This window comes from Postia placenta (assembly GCF_002117355.1).
Source record: "Postia placenta MAD-698-R-SB12 unplaced genomic scaffold POSPLAscaffold_22, whole genome shotgun sequence".
Classification (NCBI taxonomy): domain Eukaryota; kingdom Fungi; phylum Basidiomycota; class Agaricomycetes; order Polyporales; family Adustoporiaceae; genus Rhodonia; species Rhodonia placenta.
The window spans coordinates 217,724-233,311 of NW_020169853.1; the positions used below are offsets into that span (position 1 = coordinate 217,724).

Genomic DNA, 15,588 nt, shown 5'->3' on the forward strand with positions numbered 1-15,588 from the left:
GTGTAATTCGAGTAACAGTGCTTACGACAGGTTAGAGTCAATTGATATGATCTCTATCAGGCCATGTGGTGCTCACCAGAAACCGTGTAGGTGGCGACTCTTGGTGAATATGATTTGCTGATTGATCATTGTGTCTCTTGACATGATAGCGTATTATGGAATTACGTCGTGATCTGTATTCACCAAACAGAAGATGATTCTGTCGATGCGAAGAACTCAGCAAATCGCCCTGTCCTGCGCAGCATGCCAGGTTCGAGGTATCCCATACCATATGATTGTGTGATACCAATGGTGATCGTGAATCAAGAATAGGCTTCGTTTCTCGCGCTTTGACCTCCGCCGCCACCGAGGAGGGCGTCTGTCAGTTTGAGTCCTTGTGGATGTCCTAGTCAAGTTACTCATAGATTCTTTTTCGATCGCAGCCGCGGGGATCTGCCTAGAGGAACTCAACGCCGACGTCTCTGAAGCGCTTGCGACAGCTGAGGCCGATCCCGCTATTGTGGAGGGTGTTGGAGAATCCGCTGCTGTCGAGACTGCCCGTGGCAGAAGCTGCTACTGCCGAGGTTGCTGCTGTCGATGCATCCGTCGCAGGGGCGGCTGCTACTAAGTCCGCTGAGGCTACTGCCGTCGAATCCAGTGCTATCAGTGCTGCCGAAACGGCGACAGGCGATCTTGGGGTTATATGATTGTATGTATTATGCTCGATTTCCGTCCCTCATGAGATGTCTAATAATTAAACAACACTGATCAGTATGGTTCTATTGCGGCCGGTATCATTGTGGCGTTACGCCCTCTATCATCGGTTTTCTTACGAACTCAGCGTCTTGCACATATTGTGTTGCTCCATTACACAGTGATGATAGGGCGTGTATGCATATGACATATATTGAGAATACGAACAAGCGATAGAGCTCAATAATCTTATCAGAAAATCATGCGCTGCGTATGTTTACGCCACTCAGCTTTCCCTGGGTCCTGTGGACTACGTAAGTCTTCACGTAAGTGTCGACCGATGTTATTTAAATTTGCTGTCATCGGCATAGTATACTTGAATATTTTCGTCCGTATCAACATGCTAGATATTGCCATGACATCAATGACAGGATTACACTGAAGAGTGCTATTGATACATTCGTATGCCACGCAGACATGCTGGTTCCACATACCCAAATCTGTCCACTCAACTTGTTGATGCATGTGAGAGCTTGCAACAGAGTGGCTACGAGTCACACGCGAAGACAAATGAGAATTCAACGTTGGGAGAGATGGAGGGGATACACACCGAAGAGATGGAGGTTGCTAAGAAGAAAGCTCAGGATACAAGATAGTATGTCTCCTCTTCGTAGCCTTATACGATCCACACCTGTCTCGACTCTAGTCCAGTAAGAAGTTCGCAGTTCATTCGATGCGATTTCGGGCGCAGTATTATAACATGTTCTGGACCCCGCATAATAAATAATAATCGGCCAGTGTCCACTCGGAACAAATACTCTCAATTGCAGCATACCATCGTGACAGAACGAGACGACAACATATTGTGCCAATACATCATTGTCTACTCGTCAATCAAAATTCAGCATTCAGCGACAGCGGAGAACATACGCCAATAAGCAGCTGGTTTTGAAAATCAGTCCGAATACGCATCCACCTACATCTGCACATGCATTAAGCGTGGTCATCCATCTCGCAGCCATGTCACATAGTGACATATTACGTCAAGCTAGAACTAGATATCACCGTGCTGTGCGAACCGAGAGACCTGATCGAATGTACAGCTTTGAGCTCATGGACATGATTGCTGCTGGATGCATTCCGAGGTCTAGCAAGAGAGCTATGACAGACGCCTCGGTCGTTGCCACTGTAAGCTCATCATTCAAAAGACATTAACGCGGTAATACTTTGTAATCGAGAAGATTACCAAGGAAGGCCATACAGAGATTGGCAGGTCGAGCTTGTGTCAACATGAGACATATCAAGCGCCATTGGTGACGCTCACCGTCGAGGAAGCGGGTAGGTGCACTGACTCATATCTTGATACGGAATGCTGGTACGTCAAGGAGCTATCCAATTGAGGTGTGCGAGTGACAGCTGCTCCATACTTATTCTGACCGTGGGTCTGTCCGTAAGGATCGATACCATGGAAGAGCAACACCCTGCCCCATCAGACCTTACTCGCCCCAGCCAGGATAATGAGCTTTTAGCCGATAGAAGACTCTATAAGGCTTCCCTCACCTCGCTTCCTCCTTATCGGTCCTGTGCGTTCGATAGGCATGCTCAAGGGTCAATCCAAGTCCGTCTCCGAGCCAAGCCCCTTCCCTTCGCATAAAGCTTGAGGCAGCTAAAATAGTCCTCCTCGACGAAGTCCTCCAGATTCCGGATACTCAATCACGTCTTCCTCCAGCATGCTGAGCACCCAAGGCGCCCAAATCCTCTCACAGGGTATCGGCTACGGCGTGGTCCTAGGAATAGGGTTCGTCTTCGCGGTGCTTATGATGGTGCTTTCTGTGCTCCAAAACCGCTACACCTCCTTCCGCACGACAACACCAGAAGAATTCAACACGGCCTCGCGCGCCGTGAAGCCAGGTCTTATCGCCGCAGGTATTGTCTCAGCATGGACATGGGCAGCGACACTCCTCCAAAGCTGCACCGTCACCTATGAGTATGGCGCCGCAGGCGGATACTACTACGCTGCGGGGGCGACGCTGCAAGTCTTCCTGATGAGCATCCTAGCCGTACGCGTCAAGACAATCGCGCCGTACTGCCACACGTACCTTGAGATCATCCATGCACGGTACGGAAACACCGCGCATTTCATCTTCGCGACATTTGCGCTTGCCACAAACTTGATCGTGTCCAGCATGCTATTGCTCGGGGGTAGTGCGGTCGTAAATGCCTTCACTGGGATGAACATCTATGCGGCAAACTTCCTCATCCCTGTGGGCGTGATGGCATATGTGATCCTTGGGGGCCTGCGAGCTACTTTCCTGTGTGAGTTACCCCTCAGATACACGATAATGTACTCGCTCACCGCCGCATCATTTCCCCAGGTGATTATTCTCACACAACCATCCTTATGATCATCTTATTTTATTTCTTCTTCTACACCTACACGAAAAGCGACCTCATTGGCGGCATGGAAGGGATGTATCACATGCTCGTTGAGGCAGCAGAGATACGTCCGGTTGCGGGCAACAAGGACGGATCGTATCTCACATTAAAGTCAAACAGTGAGCCTATAGTTCTAACATGCACTCCGAGGGGGGTCCTGACGGGTTATGACGCAAGATGGACTTGTCTTCTTGATAATCCAGATGTTCGGCGCTTTCGGTAATGTTACTGTAGACCAGGTTCGCCTCTTCTCGATCACATGGATATTCTGCAGAGCCTAAGATTGGCTTATAATCTTAGGGGTATTGGCAGCGCGCTATCGCTTCGCAGGCAAAGACGACCATGTATGCCTACTTGATGGGCGGCATTGCATGGTTTGCTGTTCCAATGACCATGTCGACCGTCATGGGTCTGGCTGCAGTCGCACTGGCCAACAGTGAGCTATATTTTGTCACACACACTCACAAACGATGCATTGACTCGCCCATAAATAGACCCGAGCTTCCCATACCTTGGTGGACTGTCGTCGACCGAGCTCAACGCGGGATTGACAGCACCTGCAGCCGTCGTGACACTTCTCGGCAAGGGCGGTGCCGTAGCAATGGTAACTTCGTGTCTCGCTTGTGGCTTCTTCTCTTCGAAGTTCATAATGAGACTTCGCATAGTTAATCTTGCTCTTCATGGCCGTCACTTCGGCATCTTCCTCTGAAATGATCGCTACATCGTCCGTCCTCACGTTCGACATCTACCAGCTGCACATTAACCCCGAGGTCCGTCTCCATGTTACACTCGACCGAAGGAAACTTACCAACGCTTCAGGCATCCCCTGAACGGCTGATCCGCGTCTCCCACATGATGGTGGCCATATGGGCTATCGTCATGTCCAGCGTCGCCTGCATCTGGAATGCCATCGGGATTTCGCTGAACTGGCTGTATTTGTTCTCAGGCACGATTTACACGCCTGCCGTCGGACCCATCATATTCACCATCCTGTGGCGCAAGCAGACACGCGCCGCTGCAATTGGCGGTGCCCTTGGTGGTCTCGCCGTCGGTGTCATCAGCTGGCTTGTGGTTGCGAAGACGTATTACGGGGAACTCACCATTGCATCTACCGGTGAGTCCGACTCTGTTAGTATTGCCTTCCCCTGGTGGCATGCATGCAAGCGTGAAAAACTGACGATTGAACTCCGCGATAGGCGATCCGTACTCCACACTGGCCGGCAACATGGCCTCCTGCATGGCGGGCGGAATCATAGCAGCAGTCATCACCTTACTCAAACCTGACACAACTTTCGACTGGACCGCGACTAAGAACATCAACCCTCGCGGGCGTAAATTGGATGCGGAAGCCTTGCGAAAGATGTCATCGGAGGACAAGGACAGCGATACGGTCGGAGAGAAGGAACAAGAGGACATAGTCGCTTTATCCGTCAAGGAGGTTGCGTCACTGAATGGGCGACCAGAAGAACAGGAGATACTGAAGCGCTCCTTGAAGAGAGCCGCATGGGCGTCCTCGATTATGAGCTTCATCGTACTCATTGTGAGCGGCTCGGACTTACCTGCACGCCGTGATCACTTCGCTGACTGTAGTTGGGCTAGCTCATTCCCATCCCTATGTTCTTTTCGCACTACGTTTTCTCCCTGAACTTCTTCAAGGCATGGGTCATCATCGGGATCATATGGCTCTTCGTGGCGGCCTGCATCACATCTGTCCTACCACTGTGGGAGAGTCGTAGGGCAATGACTTTCATCGGTAGAGGGGTTGTCAAAGATATATTCGGCAGTGATCGTCGTCCAAAGGAGCAAACGACCGTCCCTCAGTCACATCAAATGCGTTCAGGCACATAATCACGCAGAGCTGCGTCATCGATAGATTTTCCAAATAGGCCACGAAGTAGAGGATAACAGTCCCAAACGAATCATCTAGAGTAAATGTATCTCATACCACGGCTTGAGTCCTCGTGATCTCACGAATGCTCTCGATGCCTTCTGCATTCCATCAAGGTTGTGAAGAGTAATACAGCTGTTCGAGTCCCCTAGCTTGAGAAAGAGGTACCGCGGGAGACGTGACCGTTGCATCTTCAATTGTGTCTTTTGGTTCTGTGCCCGGCTCGCCGTGGCGGGAATCGGCGATGCTGTTTGTGTGGACCTGACGTCGCCAATGCAGTACTTAGGAGTATGATGCAGCCCTGAGACCCTATGAGCGGCAAAAGCATGATAAGAGTATCGGAAACAACGTCTGGCTCAGCTTGAGGTAGGCAGGCGAGTACACGGGAGTCTGCAAGAAAGGCGCCTGACGCTCGTCGGCGCTCGTTGTCTCTTTACCACCACTGACTGGCAGACCACTTAATCATCCATTTGAACTTTGTGGACTGTGTGTCTGGAATCACAAGTGGACTGCCATGTCTAAGAAAGAAAAGCCTCTGTATTCCCTCATCGCGGGGACCACCGCCGGAGCAATCGAGGCGTAAGCCATCTTTTCTCTAATACACCAAAGCGCACAATCGAGTATGTCTAGGTGATTTAGGTTCGTGACCTATCCTACTGAGTATGTCAAGACTCGCTCGCAATTCAGTGGGAAGGTATGTAATGGTAGTCCGTACACTTACGGGTGCTGAACGTTCTGCCGGTAGCGGGAGGGGCCGTGGACGATTGTCCGTACTACATTACAGACGAAGGGTGTGATTGGACTCTATTCAGGATGCATGGCTTTGGTTGTAGGTGTGTACATCGGACTTGTACACCTCACTCATTCGTCTGAGCATTTGACCATTAGGCAACTCCATAAAGGCTGGAGTGCGATTCCTCTCGTATGACCACTTCAAGCACATGCTTGCCGACCCTGAGGTGAGTAAATGTCCGACATATTCGTGTGTAACTCACCCTCATGCTCATGATGGAGGGTAAAGTGAGCGCACCACGGAGTCTAGCAGGTGCGTATGACCACTTTGTGACCCAAGGCATGACAGTGAACACGATCGCATCACCATAGCTGGTCTCGGCGCAGGCATGATGGAAGCCATTTTCGCCGTAACGCCGTCGGAAACAATAAAGTGTGCATTTCTGCATTCTTCCGAGGAGCCTCAGTGTAACGTTTGGTTATAGAACGAAGCTCATTGACGATGCGAAGAGCCCCAACCCGCGATTCCGGGGACTTATACACGGCACAGCTACAATAGTGCGAGAAGAGGGTCTTCGCGGTGTCTATCGTGGTCTCTTCCCTGTTGTAAGTAGCCTCTTATCCTGCTCGCTTGCTCTGCTCAAGGTCCTTTCGGCAGATGATGCGTCAAGGTCTGTCTGCTCAGCTCGTCTGCTGTCTGAGGCATATACTAACCGGAAATTAGGAGCAAACTCGGCTGTTCGCTTCACGACATACACAACTATAAAGCAGTTCGTCCTCAGCAACGCGCGTCCTGGACAAACTCTTTCAACTGGCGTGACCTTCGGTATCGGCGCCATCGCGGGACTTGTGACCGTCTACACTACTATGCCTCTCGAGTATGTCGCTGCTTCTTCAGTAGACTCTGCGCCGCATGCCTCACACAATTGTTGGCAGCGTCATTAAGACCCGAATGCAGTCTCTTGAGGCACGACAAGCATACCGTAACTCGTTCCACTGCGCGTACAGGATCTTCACCGAGGAGGGCATCCTGCGATTCTGGACAGGTACGACACCGAGGTTGGCACGGCTGGTCGTACGTTCTTGTTATCTTGCTCTTGGCGATTCCATCCTTAACGATCTTTTTAGATGAGCGGGGGCATTGTCTTCACGGTCTATGAGCATGTCATTAGCATGCTTGGCGCACGAGAGAAGTAGTCGTGTCTCAACACGACCATTCAGCGCTATTAGAATACCGCATGAAAGTTCGGCAACCAGATCATCGTAGAGACGACTGCCGCAAGATGGCTTGTGTCCGCATCCTGGCCTCATAAAACACATCCGATAGACATATATGCTACTGTACAATCCATTGTCTACTTCATTCTCTCAACCTTTCACACCTTCAGTGGAAGTAGTTGGTGGCATACGGGGCGACAGAGAACCACGTATCATCGAGGGCCTTCACAACGGCATCCGCTGTTATGCATGACACACATCAGCTATCAGGTAGTCGTAGTAGATGCACCCGTGTTACTTACGCAGCGGCCCCTTCTCCAAATCAACGAGATTCTGAAGACGTCGCGTAGCGTCGTCAGCGCCCGTCCCCCGGAATGGTTCACATGCACATGACGTGTTACTCACTTCTTCAATATGCTTCACACTAGACGCGCCGATGATTACAGCGTCGCCGTATTCACGCTTCATCAGACTGTGATGCGAGATCCAGCGCAAGGCGATCTCGGCAAGAGTGAGGTTATGCTCTTTGGCAATTTCTTCGATGGAGGCGAGCGCCTTGAAGTAGGGCTCATTCCAGTAACTACATGTACGCGTGAGGAATCATGCTATTGAAGTCAGCGTTAACAACTCACCGTGCACGATAGCTCTAAGGTGTTTGTATATGTGAGGGTCAGCCGCAGCTAGTACTGCAAGCGCAACGCACCCTTCCTTGTCCCTTCTCAGGATCGAAACGAGACCCAGGCTCGACCTTGTCTTCCAGGGAGCGATACCTGCCAGTGAAGAATCCACCACCGACTGATTACCGCGAACCTTGCTATCAGCACGTTTAGTGAGGCGCTTTAATAAATTACGCACGCGGATTGAATTCATAGAAGGCGATGCCGAACTTCCTGAGGCAAGGGAATAGTTCCGGCTCGACTTTCCTTATGCGCAGAAGATCGATCAGCCGGGGTTGTACAGCTAGTGATCAACGCCTGCTCATACCTGTGGACGGCGTTGTAGATCCCCTGGTACGCTGTCGGCTGGATGTATCCGTTTCCACGGCAGATCTGCACTATTTCGGCCACTTCCCAGCTGTCGCGCTGACCTATGAGCATGCTGGATCTGATACACCGCCGCCCACTTACGCCATGTAGTTACTGATCCCGAAACGTTTGAATTTTCCCTCCTTGTACAGCTCATTCACTGCACGTAGCGTAAGCCCAATCGGTGTCGTGCGGTCGGGTCCATGGAGGTACCACATCTCTAGTTGGCTACAAGCGCAGGCGACGTGTAAGTAATCATCAAACACACAGTGGCTTTGGTCTCGTAGCACTGACTCTGTGTTCAACGCTTTCAAGGACCGCTCGAGGTGCTTGCGCAGATCCTAGTCCATACAATTGAGCTGTAACATCTCTGGTCCCCCCCTTCGGTGGCAAACACACCTCTGGCTTGTGGGAGATCAACTCCCTGTCTGGATTTTGCAGTCTCGTGTTGGACTTGTGCACAGGATGGCGTTAGGTGACGAAACATCCGTAGTCGGGTGCAACTTACGACGTTGGGATATAATTTTGTTTCGAGTATCAGCCCGCGCTTCTTCCAGTCAATCTTCCCGAGGTATTCCTCACTCGTGCCACCAGTATAAGTGCGCGCGGTGTCAATCTATAAGCAGACCTTAGCACTGTATTCGCATTAGCTTTGGTTATGTCTGTTGTACCTCGGTGTGTCCATGCGCCTGGAACACATCCAAAATCGCTTCCACATCCTCCAACTTGTGAACTCTAGCGCCTACGAGCTTTTCAATGAGCTTCACCGCGAACTACGACACAAGAGCAATGTGGTAGACCTTACCCTCCTTCCCCTCCTCGCCAAACGTCATGGCCCCCTTTTGACGCGACGGATCATACCATACTCAGCTATGCGAATGGTTTTTATTGAAGAGATGTTTTACCATGACAATATTCAGCGCGCTCTTCTGGTTCGGGCTGGCCATCTTGTACTTGCTTGAGAGGGTTGCGCAGGAAGAGTCCCGGGCTGCACGCGTCCTCGTAGATAAATCGTTGATATAGCATTCGGCTTACACACCACTGCTTCCACTGACGACATCCATGCCGAGCGGCGAGAGCGCAAGGTTCAGGTACAAAGTCGGTAGATCATGTGGTTTGCCCCTCCGTTCCGTCTTCCGAGTAGTAGAGAGTTACAGTCTTCCAGTTTCTTAATCTTTGGCTCATGCATGTTTGATAGAAATACATAGATTGGGACCATGGTTCCGCCTGGTGATTCTGAATTCCGCATCAGCTCCCGGCTTGCACGCAAACATTGGGCCGGTTGAACCTTAGACCGTCTGTACGTAAGCATCTTGATCTCCGAGCCGTCCGCGCATTGTGCAGACGATCGTCGATATCTCATGCATAATTCACCACGTACCAACTCAGTTCCCTGCACGACCTGGCTGGACCCGGAAACGTATCGTCGTAACCACACTCTACCGAAGTAGGCTGTTGTTTCTAGGACCCGCCCATTCCGGCCAGAAGTACGCTCACGCACATAACGAGCTCAATGGGTTTGAAGACATGGAATGAGCCATAACGTTGCACCATGTCCAACTCATCGGACTAGCCAAACGACGGTCGAACGACCAGTCGTCGACTGGCACATCACGGACAGCTGAACAAGTCTGAGGTCAATGGGCGACTCAAGACTGCTGCCTTCCTGTTGTCGCACTGCTCTATCCGAGCCACGAAAAAAGGTGCATGGGAAAGTCGCGGCATGATGCACGGCGAGTCGTGCCCTATCTTCTGACTTCGTCACTATTCACGGTGCGAGGCCACGGCTGCTGGCACTCCTTGTACCCGCTTGATGTGTATCCTTCTGTCACCCCCGCGGGCCGGGGGTTGCCCCATGATTGTTCGCTCCGCGATTCTCATGATGATGGTTCCAATATTGGCGGCTATTTCAACTCAAGGAAATGGTTGTGATTTACCGTGCGCGCGATGCCCTTTAATGTTGTGTACGTGCTGCTATTGGTGAATGTAGCCATCGGTGTCGCGCCGGACGGCCCCTGGGTCGACTTCAATCTCTCTCCGGAGTCGAAGACCATATACCCTTCTGGACTCAAAGGAGTTTATGGAGCCGTCTCAAACGCTCATAATCTCATAGATGGTGGTGATGCAACATTCTCTGCCAAAGATTCATACTTCACTCTCGATTTTGGTCAAGAGGTGAGCCACGCTCCCTCCATGCGACGTTGAGGCTCACACTGCGATAGGTCGGAGGCCTAATCTCTTTGAATGTGGATACCGCCTCTCCGGAGTCGAGAATAGCTCTTTCATTCACTGAATCACCCCTTTACATCAGTCCTACGACCTCGGATGACTCCGCCGTCCAGTGCGCGAACATGTCTTATGATGGGGTACTAGCTCTTCCGATCCCCCTCACCACCGGTTACTGGACTATGTCTGCCGATCGTTTACGAGGTGGTTTCCGCTACCTGACCATTGTCTCAGGGGCGGACAGCCCAGTCACCATATCTAATGTCTCTTGTTCCATAACATTCATGCCTCATTGGCAAGACTTGAGGGACTATGCTGGCTACTTCTATGCTCTAGATCCATATTCCTCTGATGAAGACTTCCTCACAAAGGTTTGATCGCACGACCTGGTTGTATGCTGTGACCGATTGATTTAGCATATGCAGATCTGGTATTCCGGCGCTTACACGGTGCAAACCGTTACAATCGCTGTTGATACCGGCAGGAAGGATCCGCCTGGTCCTTCGCCAGGTATGTGTATCTCTATCCTGCGCGATTACGCAGAAGCTGACAGTACCAGGGTGGGAAAACAACGCGACTGCTGGTATCGCTAGTCCTATTATCGTTGATGGAGCGAAGCGTGGCCGGTGAGCATGACATCCGGTAGCAATATCAATCCGCTAACTCGAGGTTTGAAGTGCTGTTTGGTCAGGTACGATACAATCAGACAAGAATCATGACATATAACAATGCCCCCCACAGCGGATCTGGGTCTGGCCGTATCTACGCAGTTCGTATCAACAAATGATCTTATACCTACTCGCAATGCCATCGCGACCCTGTTCTCGGAGCAGAATCCGGAAACTGGTCAGCTGCCATACTCTGGCCCTCCGTTGAGCGAAGAAGGCAGCGACACATACCAAGCGTGGACTCTGATTGGGACATACAACTACCACCTCTATTCTGGAGACACAGCCTGGCTACAGGAAACATGGGCCAATTACACGAAAGCTCTGCAGTACTTGGAGGACAAGGTGGATAGCACCGGCTTGCTGTACGTCACAGCGACGGGTGATTGGGGCCGCCTGTGGCAGGGAGGGTACAACTCCGAGGCGAACGCAATATTGTACAAGGCAAGTACGCGCCGTCCCGTTTTCAAGGCTTGTTTTAATGGGGAGCGACGTCGTAGGCCCTAACTATTAGCGTGGACTTAGCAACCATAATGAACGACACCGCACTCGCAGCAGCATACGCCGCGAACGCATCGTCGCTCAAGACCAGATTTAACGAGGGTTTCTGGTCGCCCACTGAGGGCATGTATCGTGACAATCTAACGTCGAAACTCTACCCGCAGGACGCCAATTCGTTAGCAGTGTTGTTCAATCTAACCATATTCGCCGAGCAGGCATCCTCAGTCAGCGCTGGACTGACAAGATACTGGAACGAGGTCGGTGCGGTATCTCCGGAACTGCCAGATAACGTAGCCCCGTTCATCGGTGCAATGGAAGTGAGTAGTTGTCTATCGACGACTGTCTGCTCACGTCTGATAATGATGATGATAGTTGCAAGCCCACTTTGCATCGGGCAATGACGCTCGTGCTATGGACTTGCTACGAGTTCAATGGGGGTACATGCTGTATACACCTATCAGTGTGCAATCGACGCTGCTTGAGGGATACACATCCAATGGTTCACTCTAGTGAGACCGTTTTGAGCGGTGACCGGCTTTGTGACTGATATTCCCTTTGGCATGCAGCTACCGATCCTATGACGGTTACGATTACGACGCATCGTTCATCAGCCACTCTCATGGATGGAGTACGGGGCCTACCTCGGCGCTCACTTTCTATGTTCTCGGATTGACCGTCACGTCTCCTCAAGGTCAGACGTGGTCGGTCGCGCCGCATACCTCTGGGCTTCCAGCTGCGCAGGGTGGCTTCGAAACACCTCTAGGATGGTTCGGCGTCATGTGGACATCGACGACAGGCAACTTCAGTATTAGCATTGCTACCCCAGAGGGTACGACTGGTGAAGTGCAGTTACCATTTAATGGAACAGTGTCCGTGGACGGCAATGTACTTGCGCACAACACTTGGGAGATCATCACACTCGCCGGAGGAAATCATACTCTGGTTGTTCAGACTTCCAAATGAAACGCGTTTCTGGTGAGTAAGCTCTCATCACAGAGATTCGCGCTCATTGAAGGCTTCCATAGTCTGCTATCCAACGGTTGAATTCGAATGATGTTATATACTCTACCTGATTGAATGGGGATCGCCACCGCATGGCCCGGAAATTCACGTTTGTGACATATCATGGATGTTCGCGGCTGCAACAGACAAATAGCCTCGTCAATTTGCACACAGACTAAGTAAATGCTCAGTCTCAGCAGTTCTTCGACATTGCTCACGACGGCCCGGAATGTGCAACACGCGGGGACCTTGTGACACATCTCTTCCCGAAGACCTGTGTCACCAGTCCCATCGTGACCTGTGCGCTGCGTTCGCGTGAGTATTTTCTTGTGGAGTCGTATGCCCAACGCATATTCCAACATTGCTATTGAGGTTCCCGGATCGTCCATATGGTCACGCTTGCCATCATCATTCAACGCCGTCTCACTTTTGCTGGCCGCGGCCCGTCCAGTGATGTCTCGTGCTAAGCTATTTCGTTCTCATTCAATGTTCCGGCATCCGATCGATGGTCTACAGTCCATAAATCCCTGCAGAGACATGATGCTAATCTCTTGTCGAGATCATGACTTTGCGCCTGATAGTCGTGTTCACATTGGCAGTCGCTATTCTGGGTACCGCTCCTGCGGGCCCATGGGATGCGTTCAATCTAGCCCCAGAGTCCAGGACGGTCTATCCACGTGCCATATACGGCTTCAGCGGAACCGCAGGAGATGTGCATGGTCTCGTTTCAGGCGGCAGCCTTACTTTGCCATCGAATACTTCATTCATCACGCTTGATTTCGGATACGAGGTAGGATGTATTTACCATGAATGTCCTTAGCCAAAGAAAGCTAAGACCCTCAATTCACAGATTGGCGGGCTTGTCTCGCTGAATTTTGACGCGGTCTCCTCGACATCCTCGATCGCGCTCGCATTCACCGAGTCGCCAGAGTTCATTCGGCCATACGCGTCTGATGACTCTTCCTACCCGTCTGCGAATACTACCTACGATGGTGTTCTTGACATCACTGGTCCCCTGCCGACTGGGTACTGGACTCAGCCCGCCGAGCGATTGCGTGGCGGGTATCGTTACTTGACCATTTCCTCCACCTCCAATAGTCCTGTCACAATCTCTAATGTCTCGTGCGCTATCTCATTCATGCCCCACGTTGAAAACATGAGGAACTACAGTGGTTACTTCTATACATTAGACCCTGATTACACGGATCAGGATTTCTTGACCAAGGCAGGTCTGCCTCTAGCGTGAATATATATGCCCATTTGTTGATGATGCGTTAGATATGGTATTCTGGGGCATATACTGTGCAGACGGGCACCGTTCCGCTGAATACCGGAAGGCAGGTCCCATTCGTCTCCTCGCCTGGTGAGTGCATAGAAATGCCTAGTGTACCTTACCAACAACATTTAGGATGGCTCAACAATGCAACGCTGGGCATTGCGGGACCCATCATTGTTGATGGCGCAAAGCGAGATAGGCGAGTGCTCATATGTTAACATCAGCATGTTCATTAACGAAAACGAACGCCGATGTCCCAGAGCTGTTTGGCCGGGTGATATGGGCATCGCAGTTCCGACGCAATTCGTCTCCACCAATGACCTGATCCCCACGCGAAACGCGCTATCGACTATGTTTGCCGGCCAGAATCCTGAGACAGGCGCTCTTCCGGAGTCTGGTCCGCCTCTCAGTCAGCAGGGCAGTGACACGTATCATGCGTGGACGCTCATCGGAACTCATAACTACTTCCTGTATTCTGGGGATCTCGCGTGGATGCAGAATACTTGGAGAAACTACACCAAAGCCGTGCAATACCTGGAGAACAAGGTCGACGGCACGGGTCTGCTCAATGTGACGGGTCTGAGAGATTGGGGAAGACTTTGGCAAGGAGGGCACAACTCCGAAGCGAACGCCATCTTCTACAAGGTATACGTTTTGGCACCGCCTAGCATATAAATAGCTTACGGGACTGCAGGTTCTGATCAACAGTGCGGAGCTTGCTGTCTATCTAAACGACTCACTTCTCGCCACGTCTTACGCTACCAATGCGTCTGCATTGAAGACTGCATTCAACGATGCCTTCTGGTCGACCGAGGAGGGGATGTATCGTGACAATCTCACGTCGCCCTTATATCCCCAGGATGCAAACTCTTTAGCAGTGCTCTTCAACCTCACCGCCTCCGCTGAACAAGCGTCCTCCATTAGTACAGGTCTTACGAGATATTGGGGCGAATTCGGCTCGATAGCGCCAGAGCTCCCGGATACGGTTGCACCATTCATCGGTGGATTCGAAGTAAGTGTGAGCTGATCTTGTGTGGAATCTAATCTTTCATGGTCTGATAGCTGCAAGCTCACTTTGCATCCGGGAACGATGTACGAGCAATGGACCTCCTTCATCGTGAGTGGGGTTACATGCTATACACCCCTCTCAGCGTGCAGTCAACTCTACTGGAAGGCTACACGTCAAACGGGTCCCTATAGTGGGTCATGGTCCTCCCATCATGTGCGATCAGCGGCTCACTCACAGCGCAGCTATCGCTCTTACGACGGATATAACTACGACCCGTCGTACACTAGCCACTCGCACGGATGGAGTACCGGACCAACTTCAGCGCTGACATTTTATGTTCTCGGTCTCACCGTAACCTCGCCTCAAGGGAGGACATGGTCGGTTGCACCACACATATCTGGATTGCAGTCTGCCGAAGGAGGCTTTGAAACGCCTCTAGGTTGGTATGGCGTCGAATGGACATTAACTGCAAAAGATTTTCATCTCACGCTTGATACGCCGGCCGGCAGCAGCGGTATAATTATCCTTCCTGTTTCAGGAACAGTCTTTGTCAATGGTGACCTGATGCAAATCGCGCACATGCCACTTTTTCTAAGCGGAGGCAGACATGCGATATTAGTGCAGCTCGAGTAATGACCCTCCTGTGTCGGACGTCTTTGCCTCGTACGATGGGTCTGTGTAGCTGTTCGTACAATCACTATCGTTGGCATCGTTGCTCCTGATTCAACTCATTAAGGCCAGCCTCCTACGCTGAGGGTAACTCCGTAATGTGATTCAGATACTTCAAAATACCGTGGTTGGCCCCAAAGGTATACAGAGACCAGTCAGTGCCCTTCCCCTTAAGGACGTGTGAACAAGTCAAACGGAGTCTTCCGATTTATCATTTCGGAGCGCCGGCGTCATTTGCCTGAAAGGCCTATACATAAGTAACAAGT

The 15,588-nt window shown here is 51.3% G+C and overlaps 6 protein-coding genes across 6 annotated transcripts; 5 read left to right on the forward strand and 1 right to left on the reverse strand.

The window, feature by feature from the left end:
• Positions 1-63: 63 nt before the first annotated feature.
• POSPLADRAFT_1037332 (hypothetical protein) lies at positions 64-686 on the forward strand (the record flags this gene model as incomplete). Its single annotated transcript, XM_024477214.1, has 5 exons — positions 64-86; positions 150-250; positions 313-360; positions 423-563; positions 592-686. The coding sequence occupies 5 exons, from the start codon at positions 64-66 to the stop codon at positions 684-686; spliced, it is 408 nt and encodes a 135-aa protein (XP_024333396.1).
• A 1,716-nt stretch (positions 687-2,402) lies between these two features.
• Positions 2,403-4,956, forward strand: POSPLADRAFT_1062431 (hypothetical protein; the record flags this gene model as incomplete). Its single annotated transcript, XM_024481513.1, has 9 exons — positions 2,403-2,988; positions 3,048-3,227; positions 3,286-3,347; positions 3,409-3,544; positions 3,603-3,712; positions 3,774-3,878; positions 3,928-4,222; positions 4,305-4,648; positions 4,708-4,956. 9 exons carry the CDS (start codon positions 2,403-2,405, stop codon positions 4,954-4,956), a joined length of 2,067 nt encoding a protein of 688 aa, XP_024333397.1.
• Positions 4,957-5,510: 554 nt separating this feature from the next.
• POSPLADRAFT_1037334 (hypothetical protein) lies at positions 5,511-6,925 on the forward strand (the record flags this gene model as incomplete). The annotated part of the gene is made up of 11 exons (XM_024477215.1): positions 5,511-5,575; positions 5,636-5,690; positions 5,742-5,829; positions 5,885-5,955; positions 6,011-6,041; positions 6,101-6,161; positions 6,214-6,334; positions 6,387-6,399; positions 6,453-6,606; positions 6,665-6,803; positions 6,857-6,925. The coding sequence occupies 11 exons, from the start codon at positions 5,511-5,513 to the stop codon at positions 6,923-6,925; spliced, it is 867 nt and encodes a 288-aa protein (XP_024333398.1).
• Positions 6,926-7,032: 107 nt separating this feature from the next.
• On the reverse strand, positions 7,033-8,965 carry POSPLADRAFT_1174997 (hypothetical protein). Its single transcript, XM_024488319.1, has 14 exons — positions 8,877-8,965; positions 8,777-8,810; positions 8,643-8,713; positions 8,480-8,587; positions 8,371-8,424; positions 8,266-8,312; positions 8,074-8,199; positions 7,931-8,020; positions 7,802-7,869; positions 7,650-7,741; positions 7,579-7,592; positions 7,352-7,526; positions 7,249-7,279; positions 7,033-7,186 (listed from the first exon to the last, which is right to left on the reverse strand). The coding sequence occupies exons 1-14, from the start codon at positions 8,916-8,918 to the stop codon at positions 7,113-7,115; spliced, it is 1,026 nt and encodes a 341-aa protein (XP_024333399.1). The 5' UTR covers positions 8,919-8,965; the 3' UTR covers positions 7,033-7,112.
• Positions 8,966-9,918: 953 nt separating this feature from the next.
• On the forward strand, positions 9,919-12,329 carry POSPLADRAFT_1159423 (glycoside hydrolase family 78 protein; the record flags this gene model as incomplete). Its single annotated transcript, XM_024487423.1, has 9 exons — positions 9,919-10,146; positions 10,194-10,568; positions 10,623-10,695; positions 10,751-10,823; positions 10,875-10,888; positions 10,939-11,340; positions 11,391-11,683; positions 11,739-11,875; positions 11,933-12,329. 9 exons carry the CDS (start codon positions 9,919-9,921, stop codon positions 12,327-12,329), a joined length of 1,992 nt encoding a protein of 663 aa, XP_024333400.1.
• A 601-nt stretch (positions 12,330-12,930) lies between these two features.
• Positions 12,931-15,388, forward strand: POSPLADRAFT_1050525 (glycoside hydrolase family 78 protein; the record flags this gene model as incomplete). The annotated part of the gene is made up of 10 exons (XM_024480003.1): positions 12,931-13,158; positions 13,219-13,597; positions 13,647-13,651; positions 13,677-13,731; positions 13,777-13,843; positions 13,905-14,289; positions 14,339-14,656; positions 14,707-14,843; positions 14,896-15,209; positions 15,336-15,388. 10 exons carry the CDS (start codon positions 12,931-12,933, stop codon positions 15,386-15,388), a joined length of 1,941 nt encoding a protein of 646 aa, XP_024333401.1.
• Between the last annotated feature and the right edge of the window lie 200 nt (positions 15,389-15,588).

Bases quoted from the DNA above. Each gene is read 5' to 3' on its own strand.
- POSPLADRAFT_1174997 (XM_024488319.1), bottom strand. From the start codon at position 8,918: ATGGCCAGCCCGAACCAGAAGAGCGCGCTGAATATTGTCATG. The intron at 8,021-8,073 runs GTAAGTGGGCGG...TCAGCGCGACAG, and splicing joins GGGATCAGTAACTACATGGC to CTGGGAAGTGGCCGAAATAG. The intron at 7,187-7,248 runs GTAAGTAACACG...CATGCATAACAG, and splicing joins TTTGGAGAAGGGGCCGCTGC to CGGATGCCGTTGTGAAGGCC.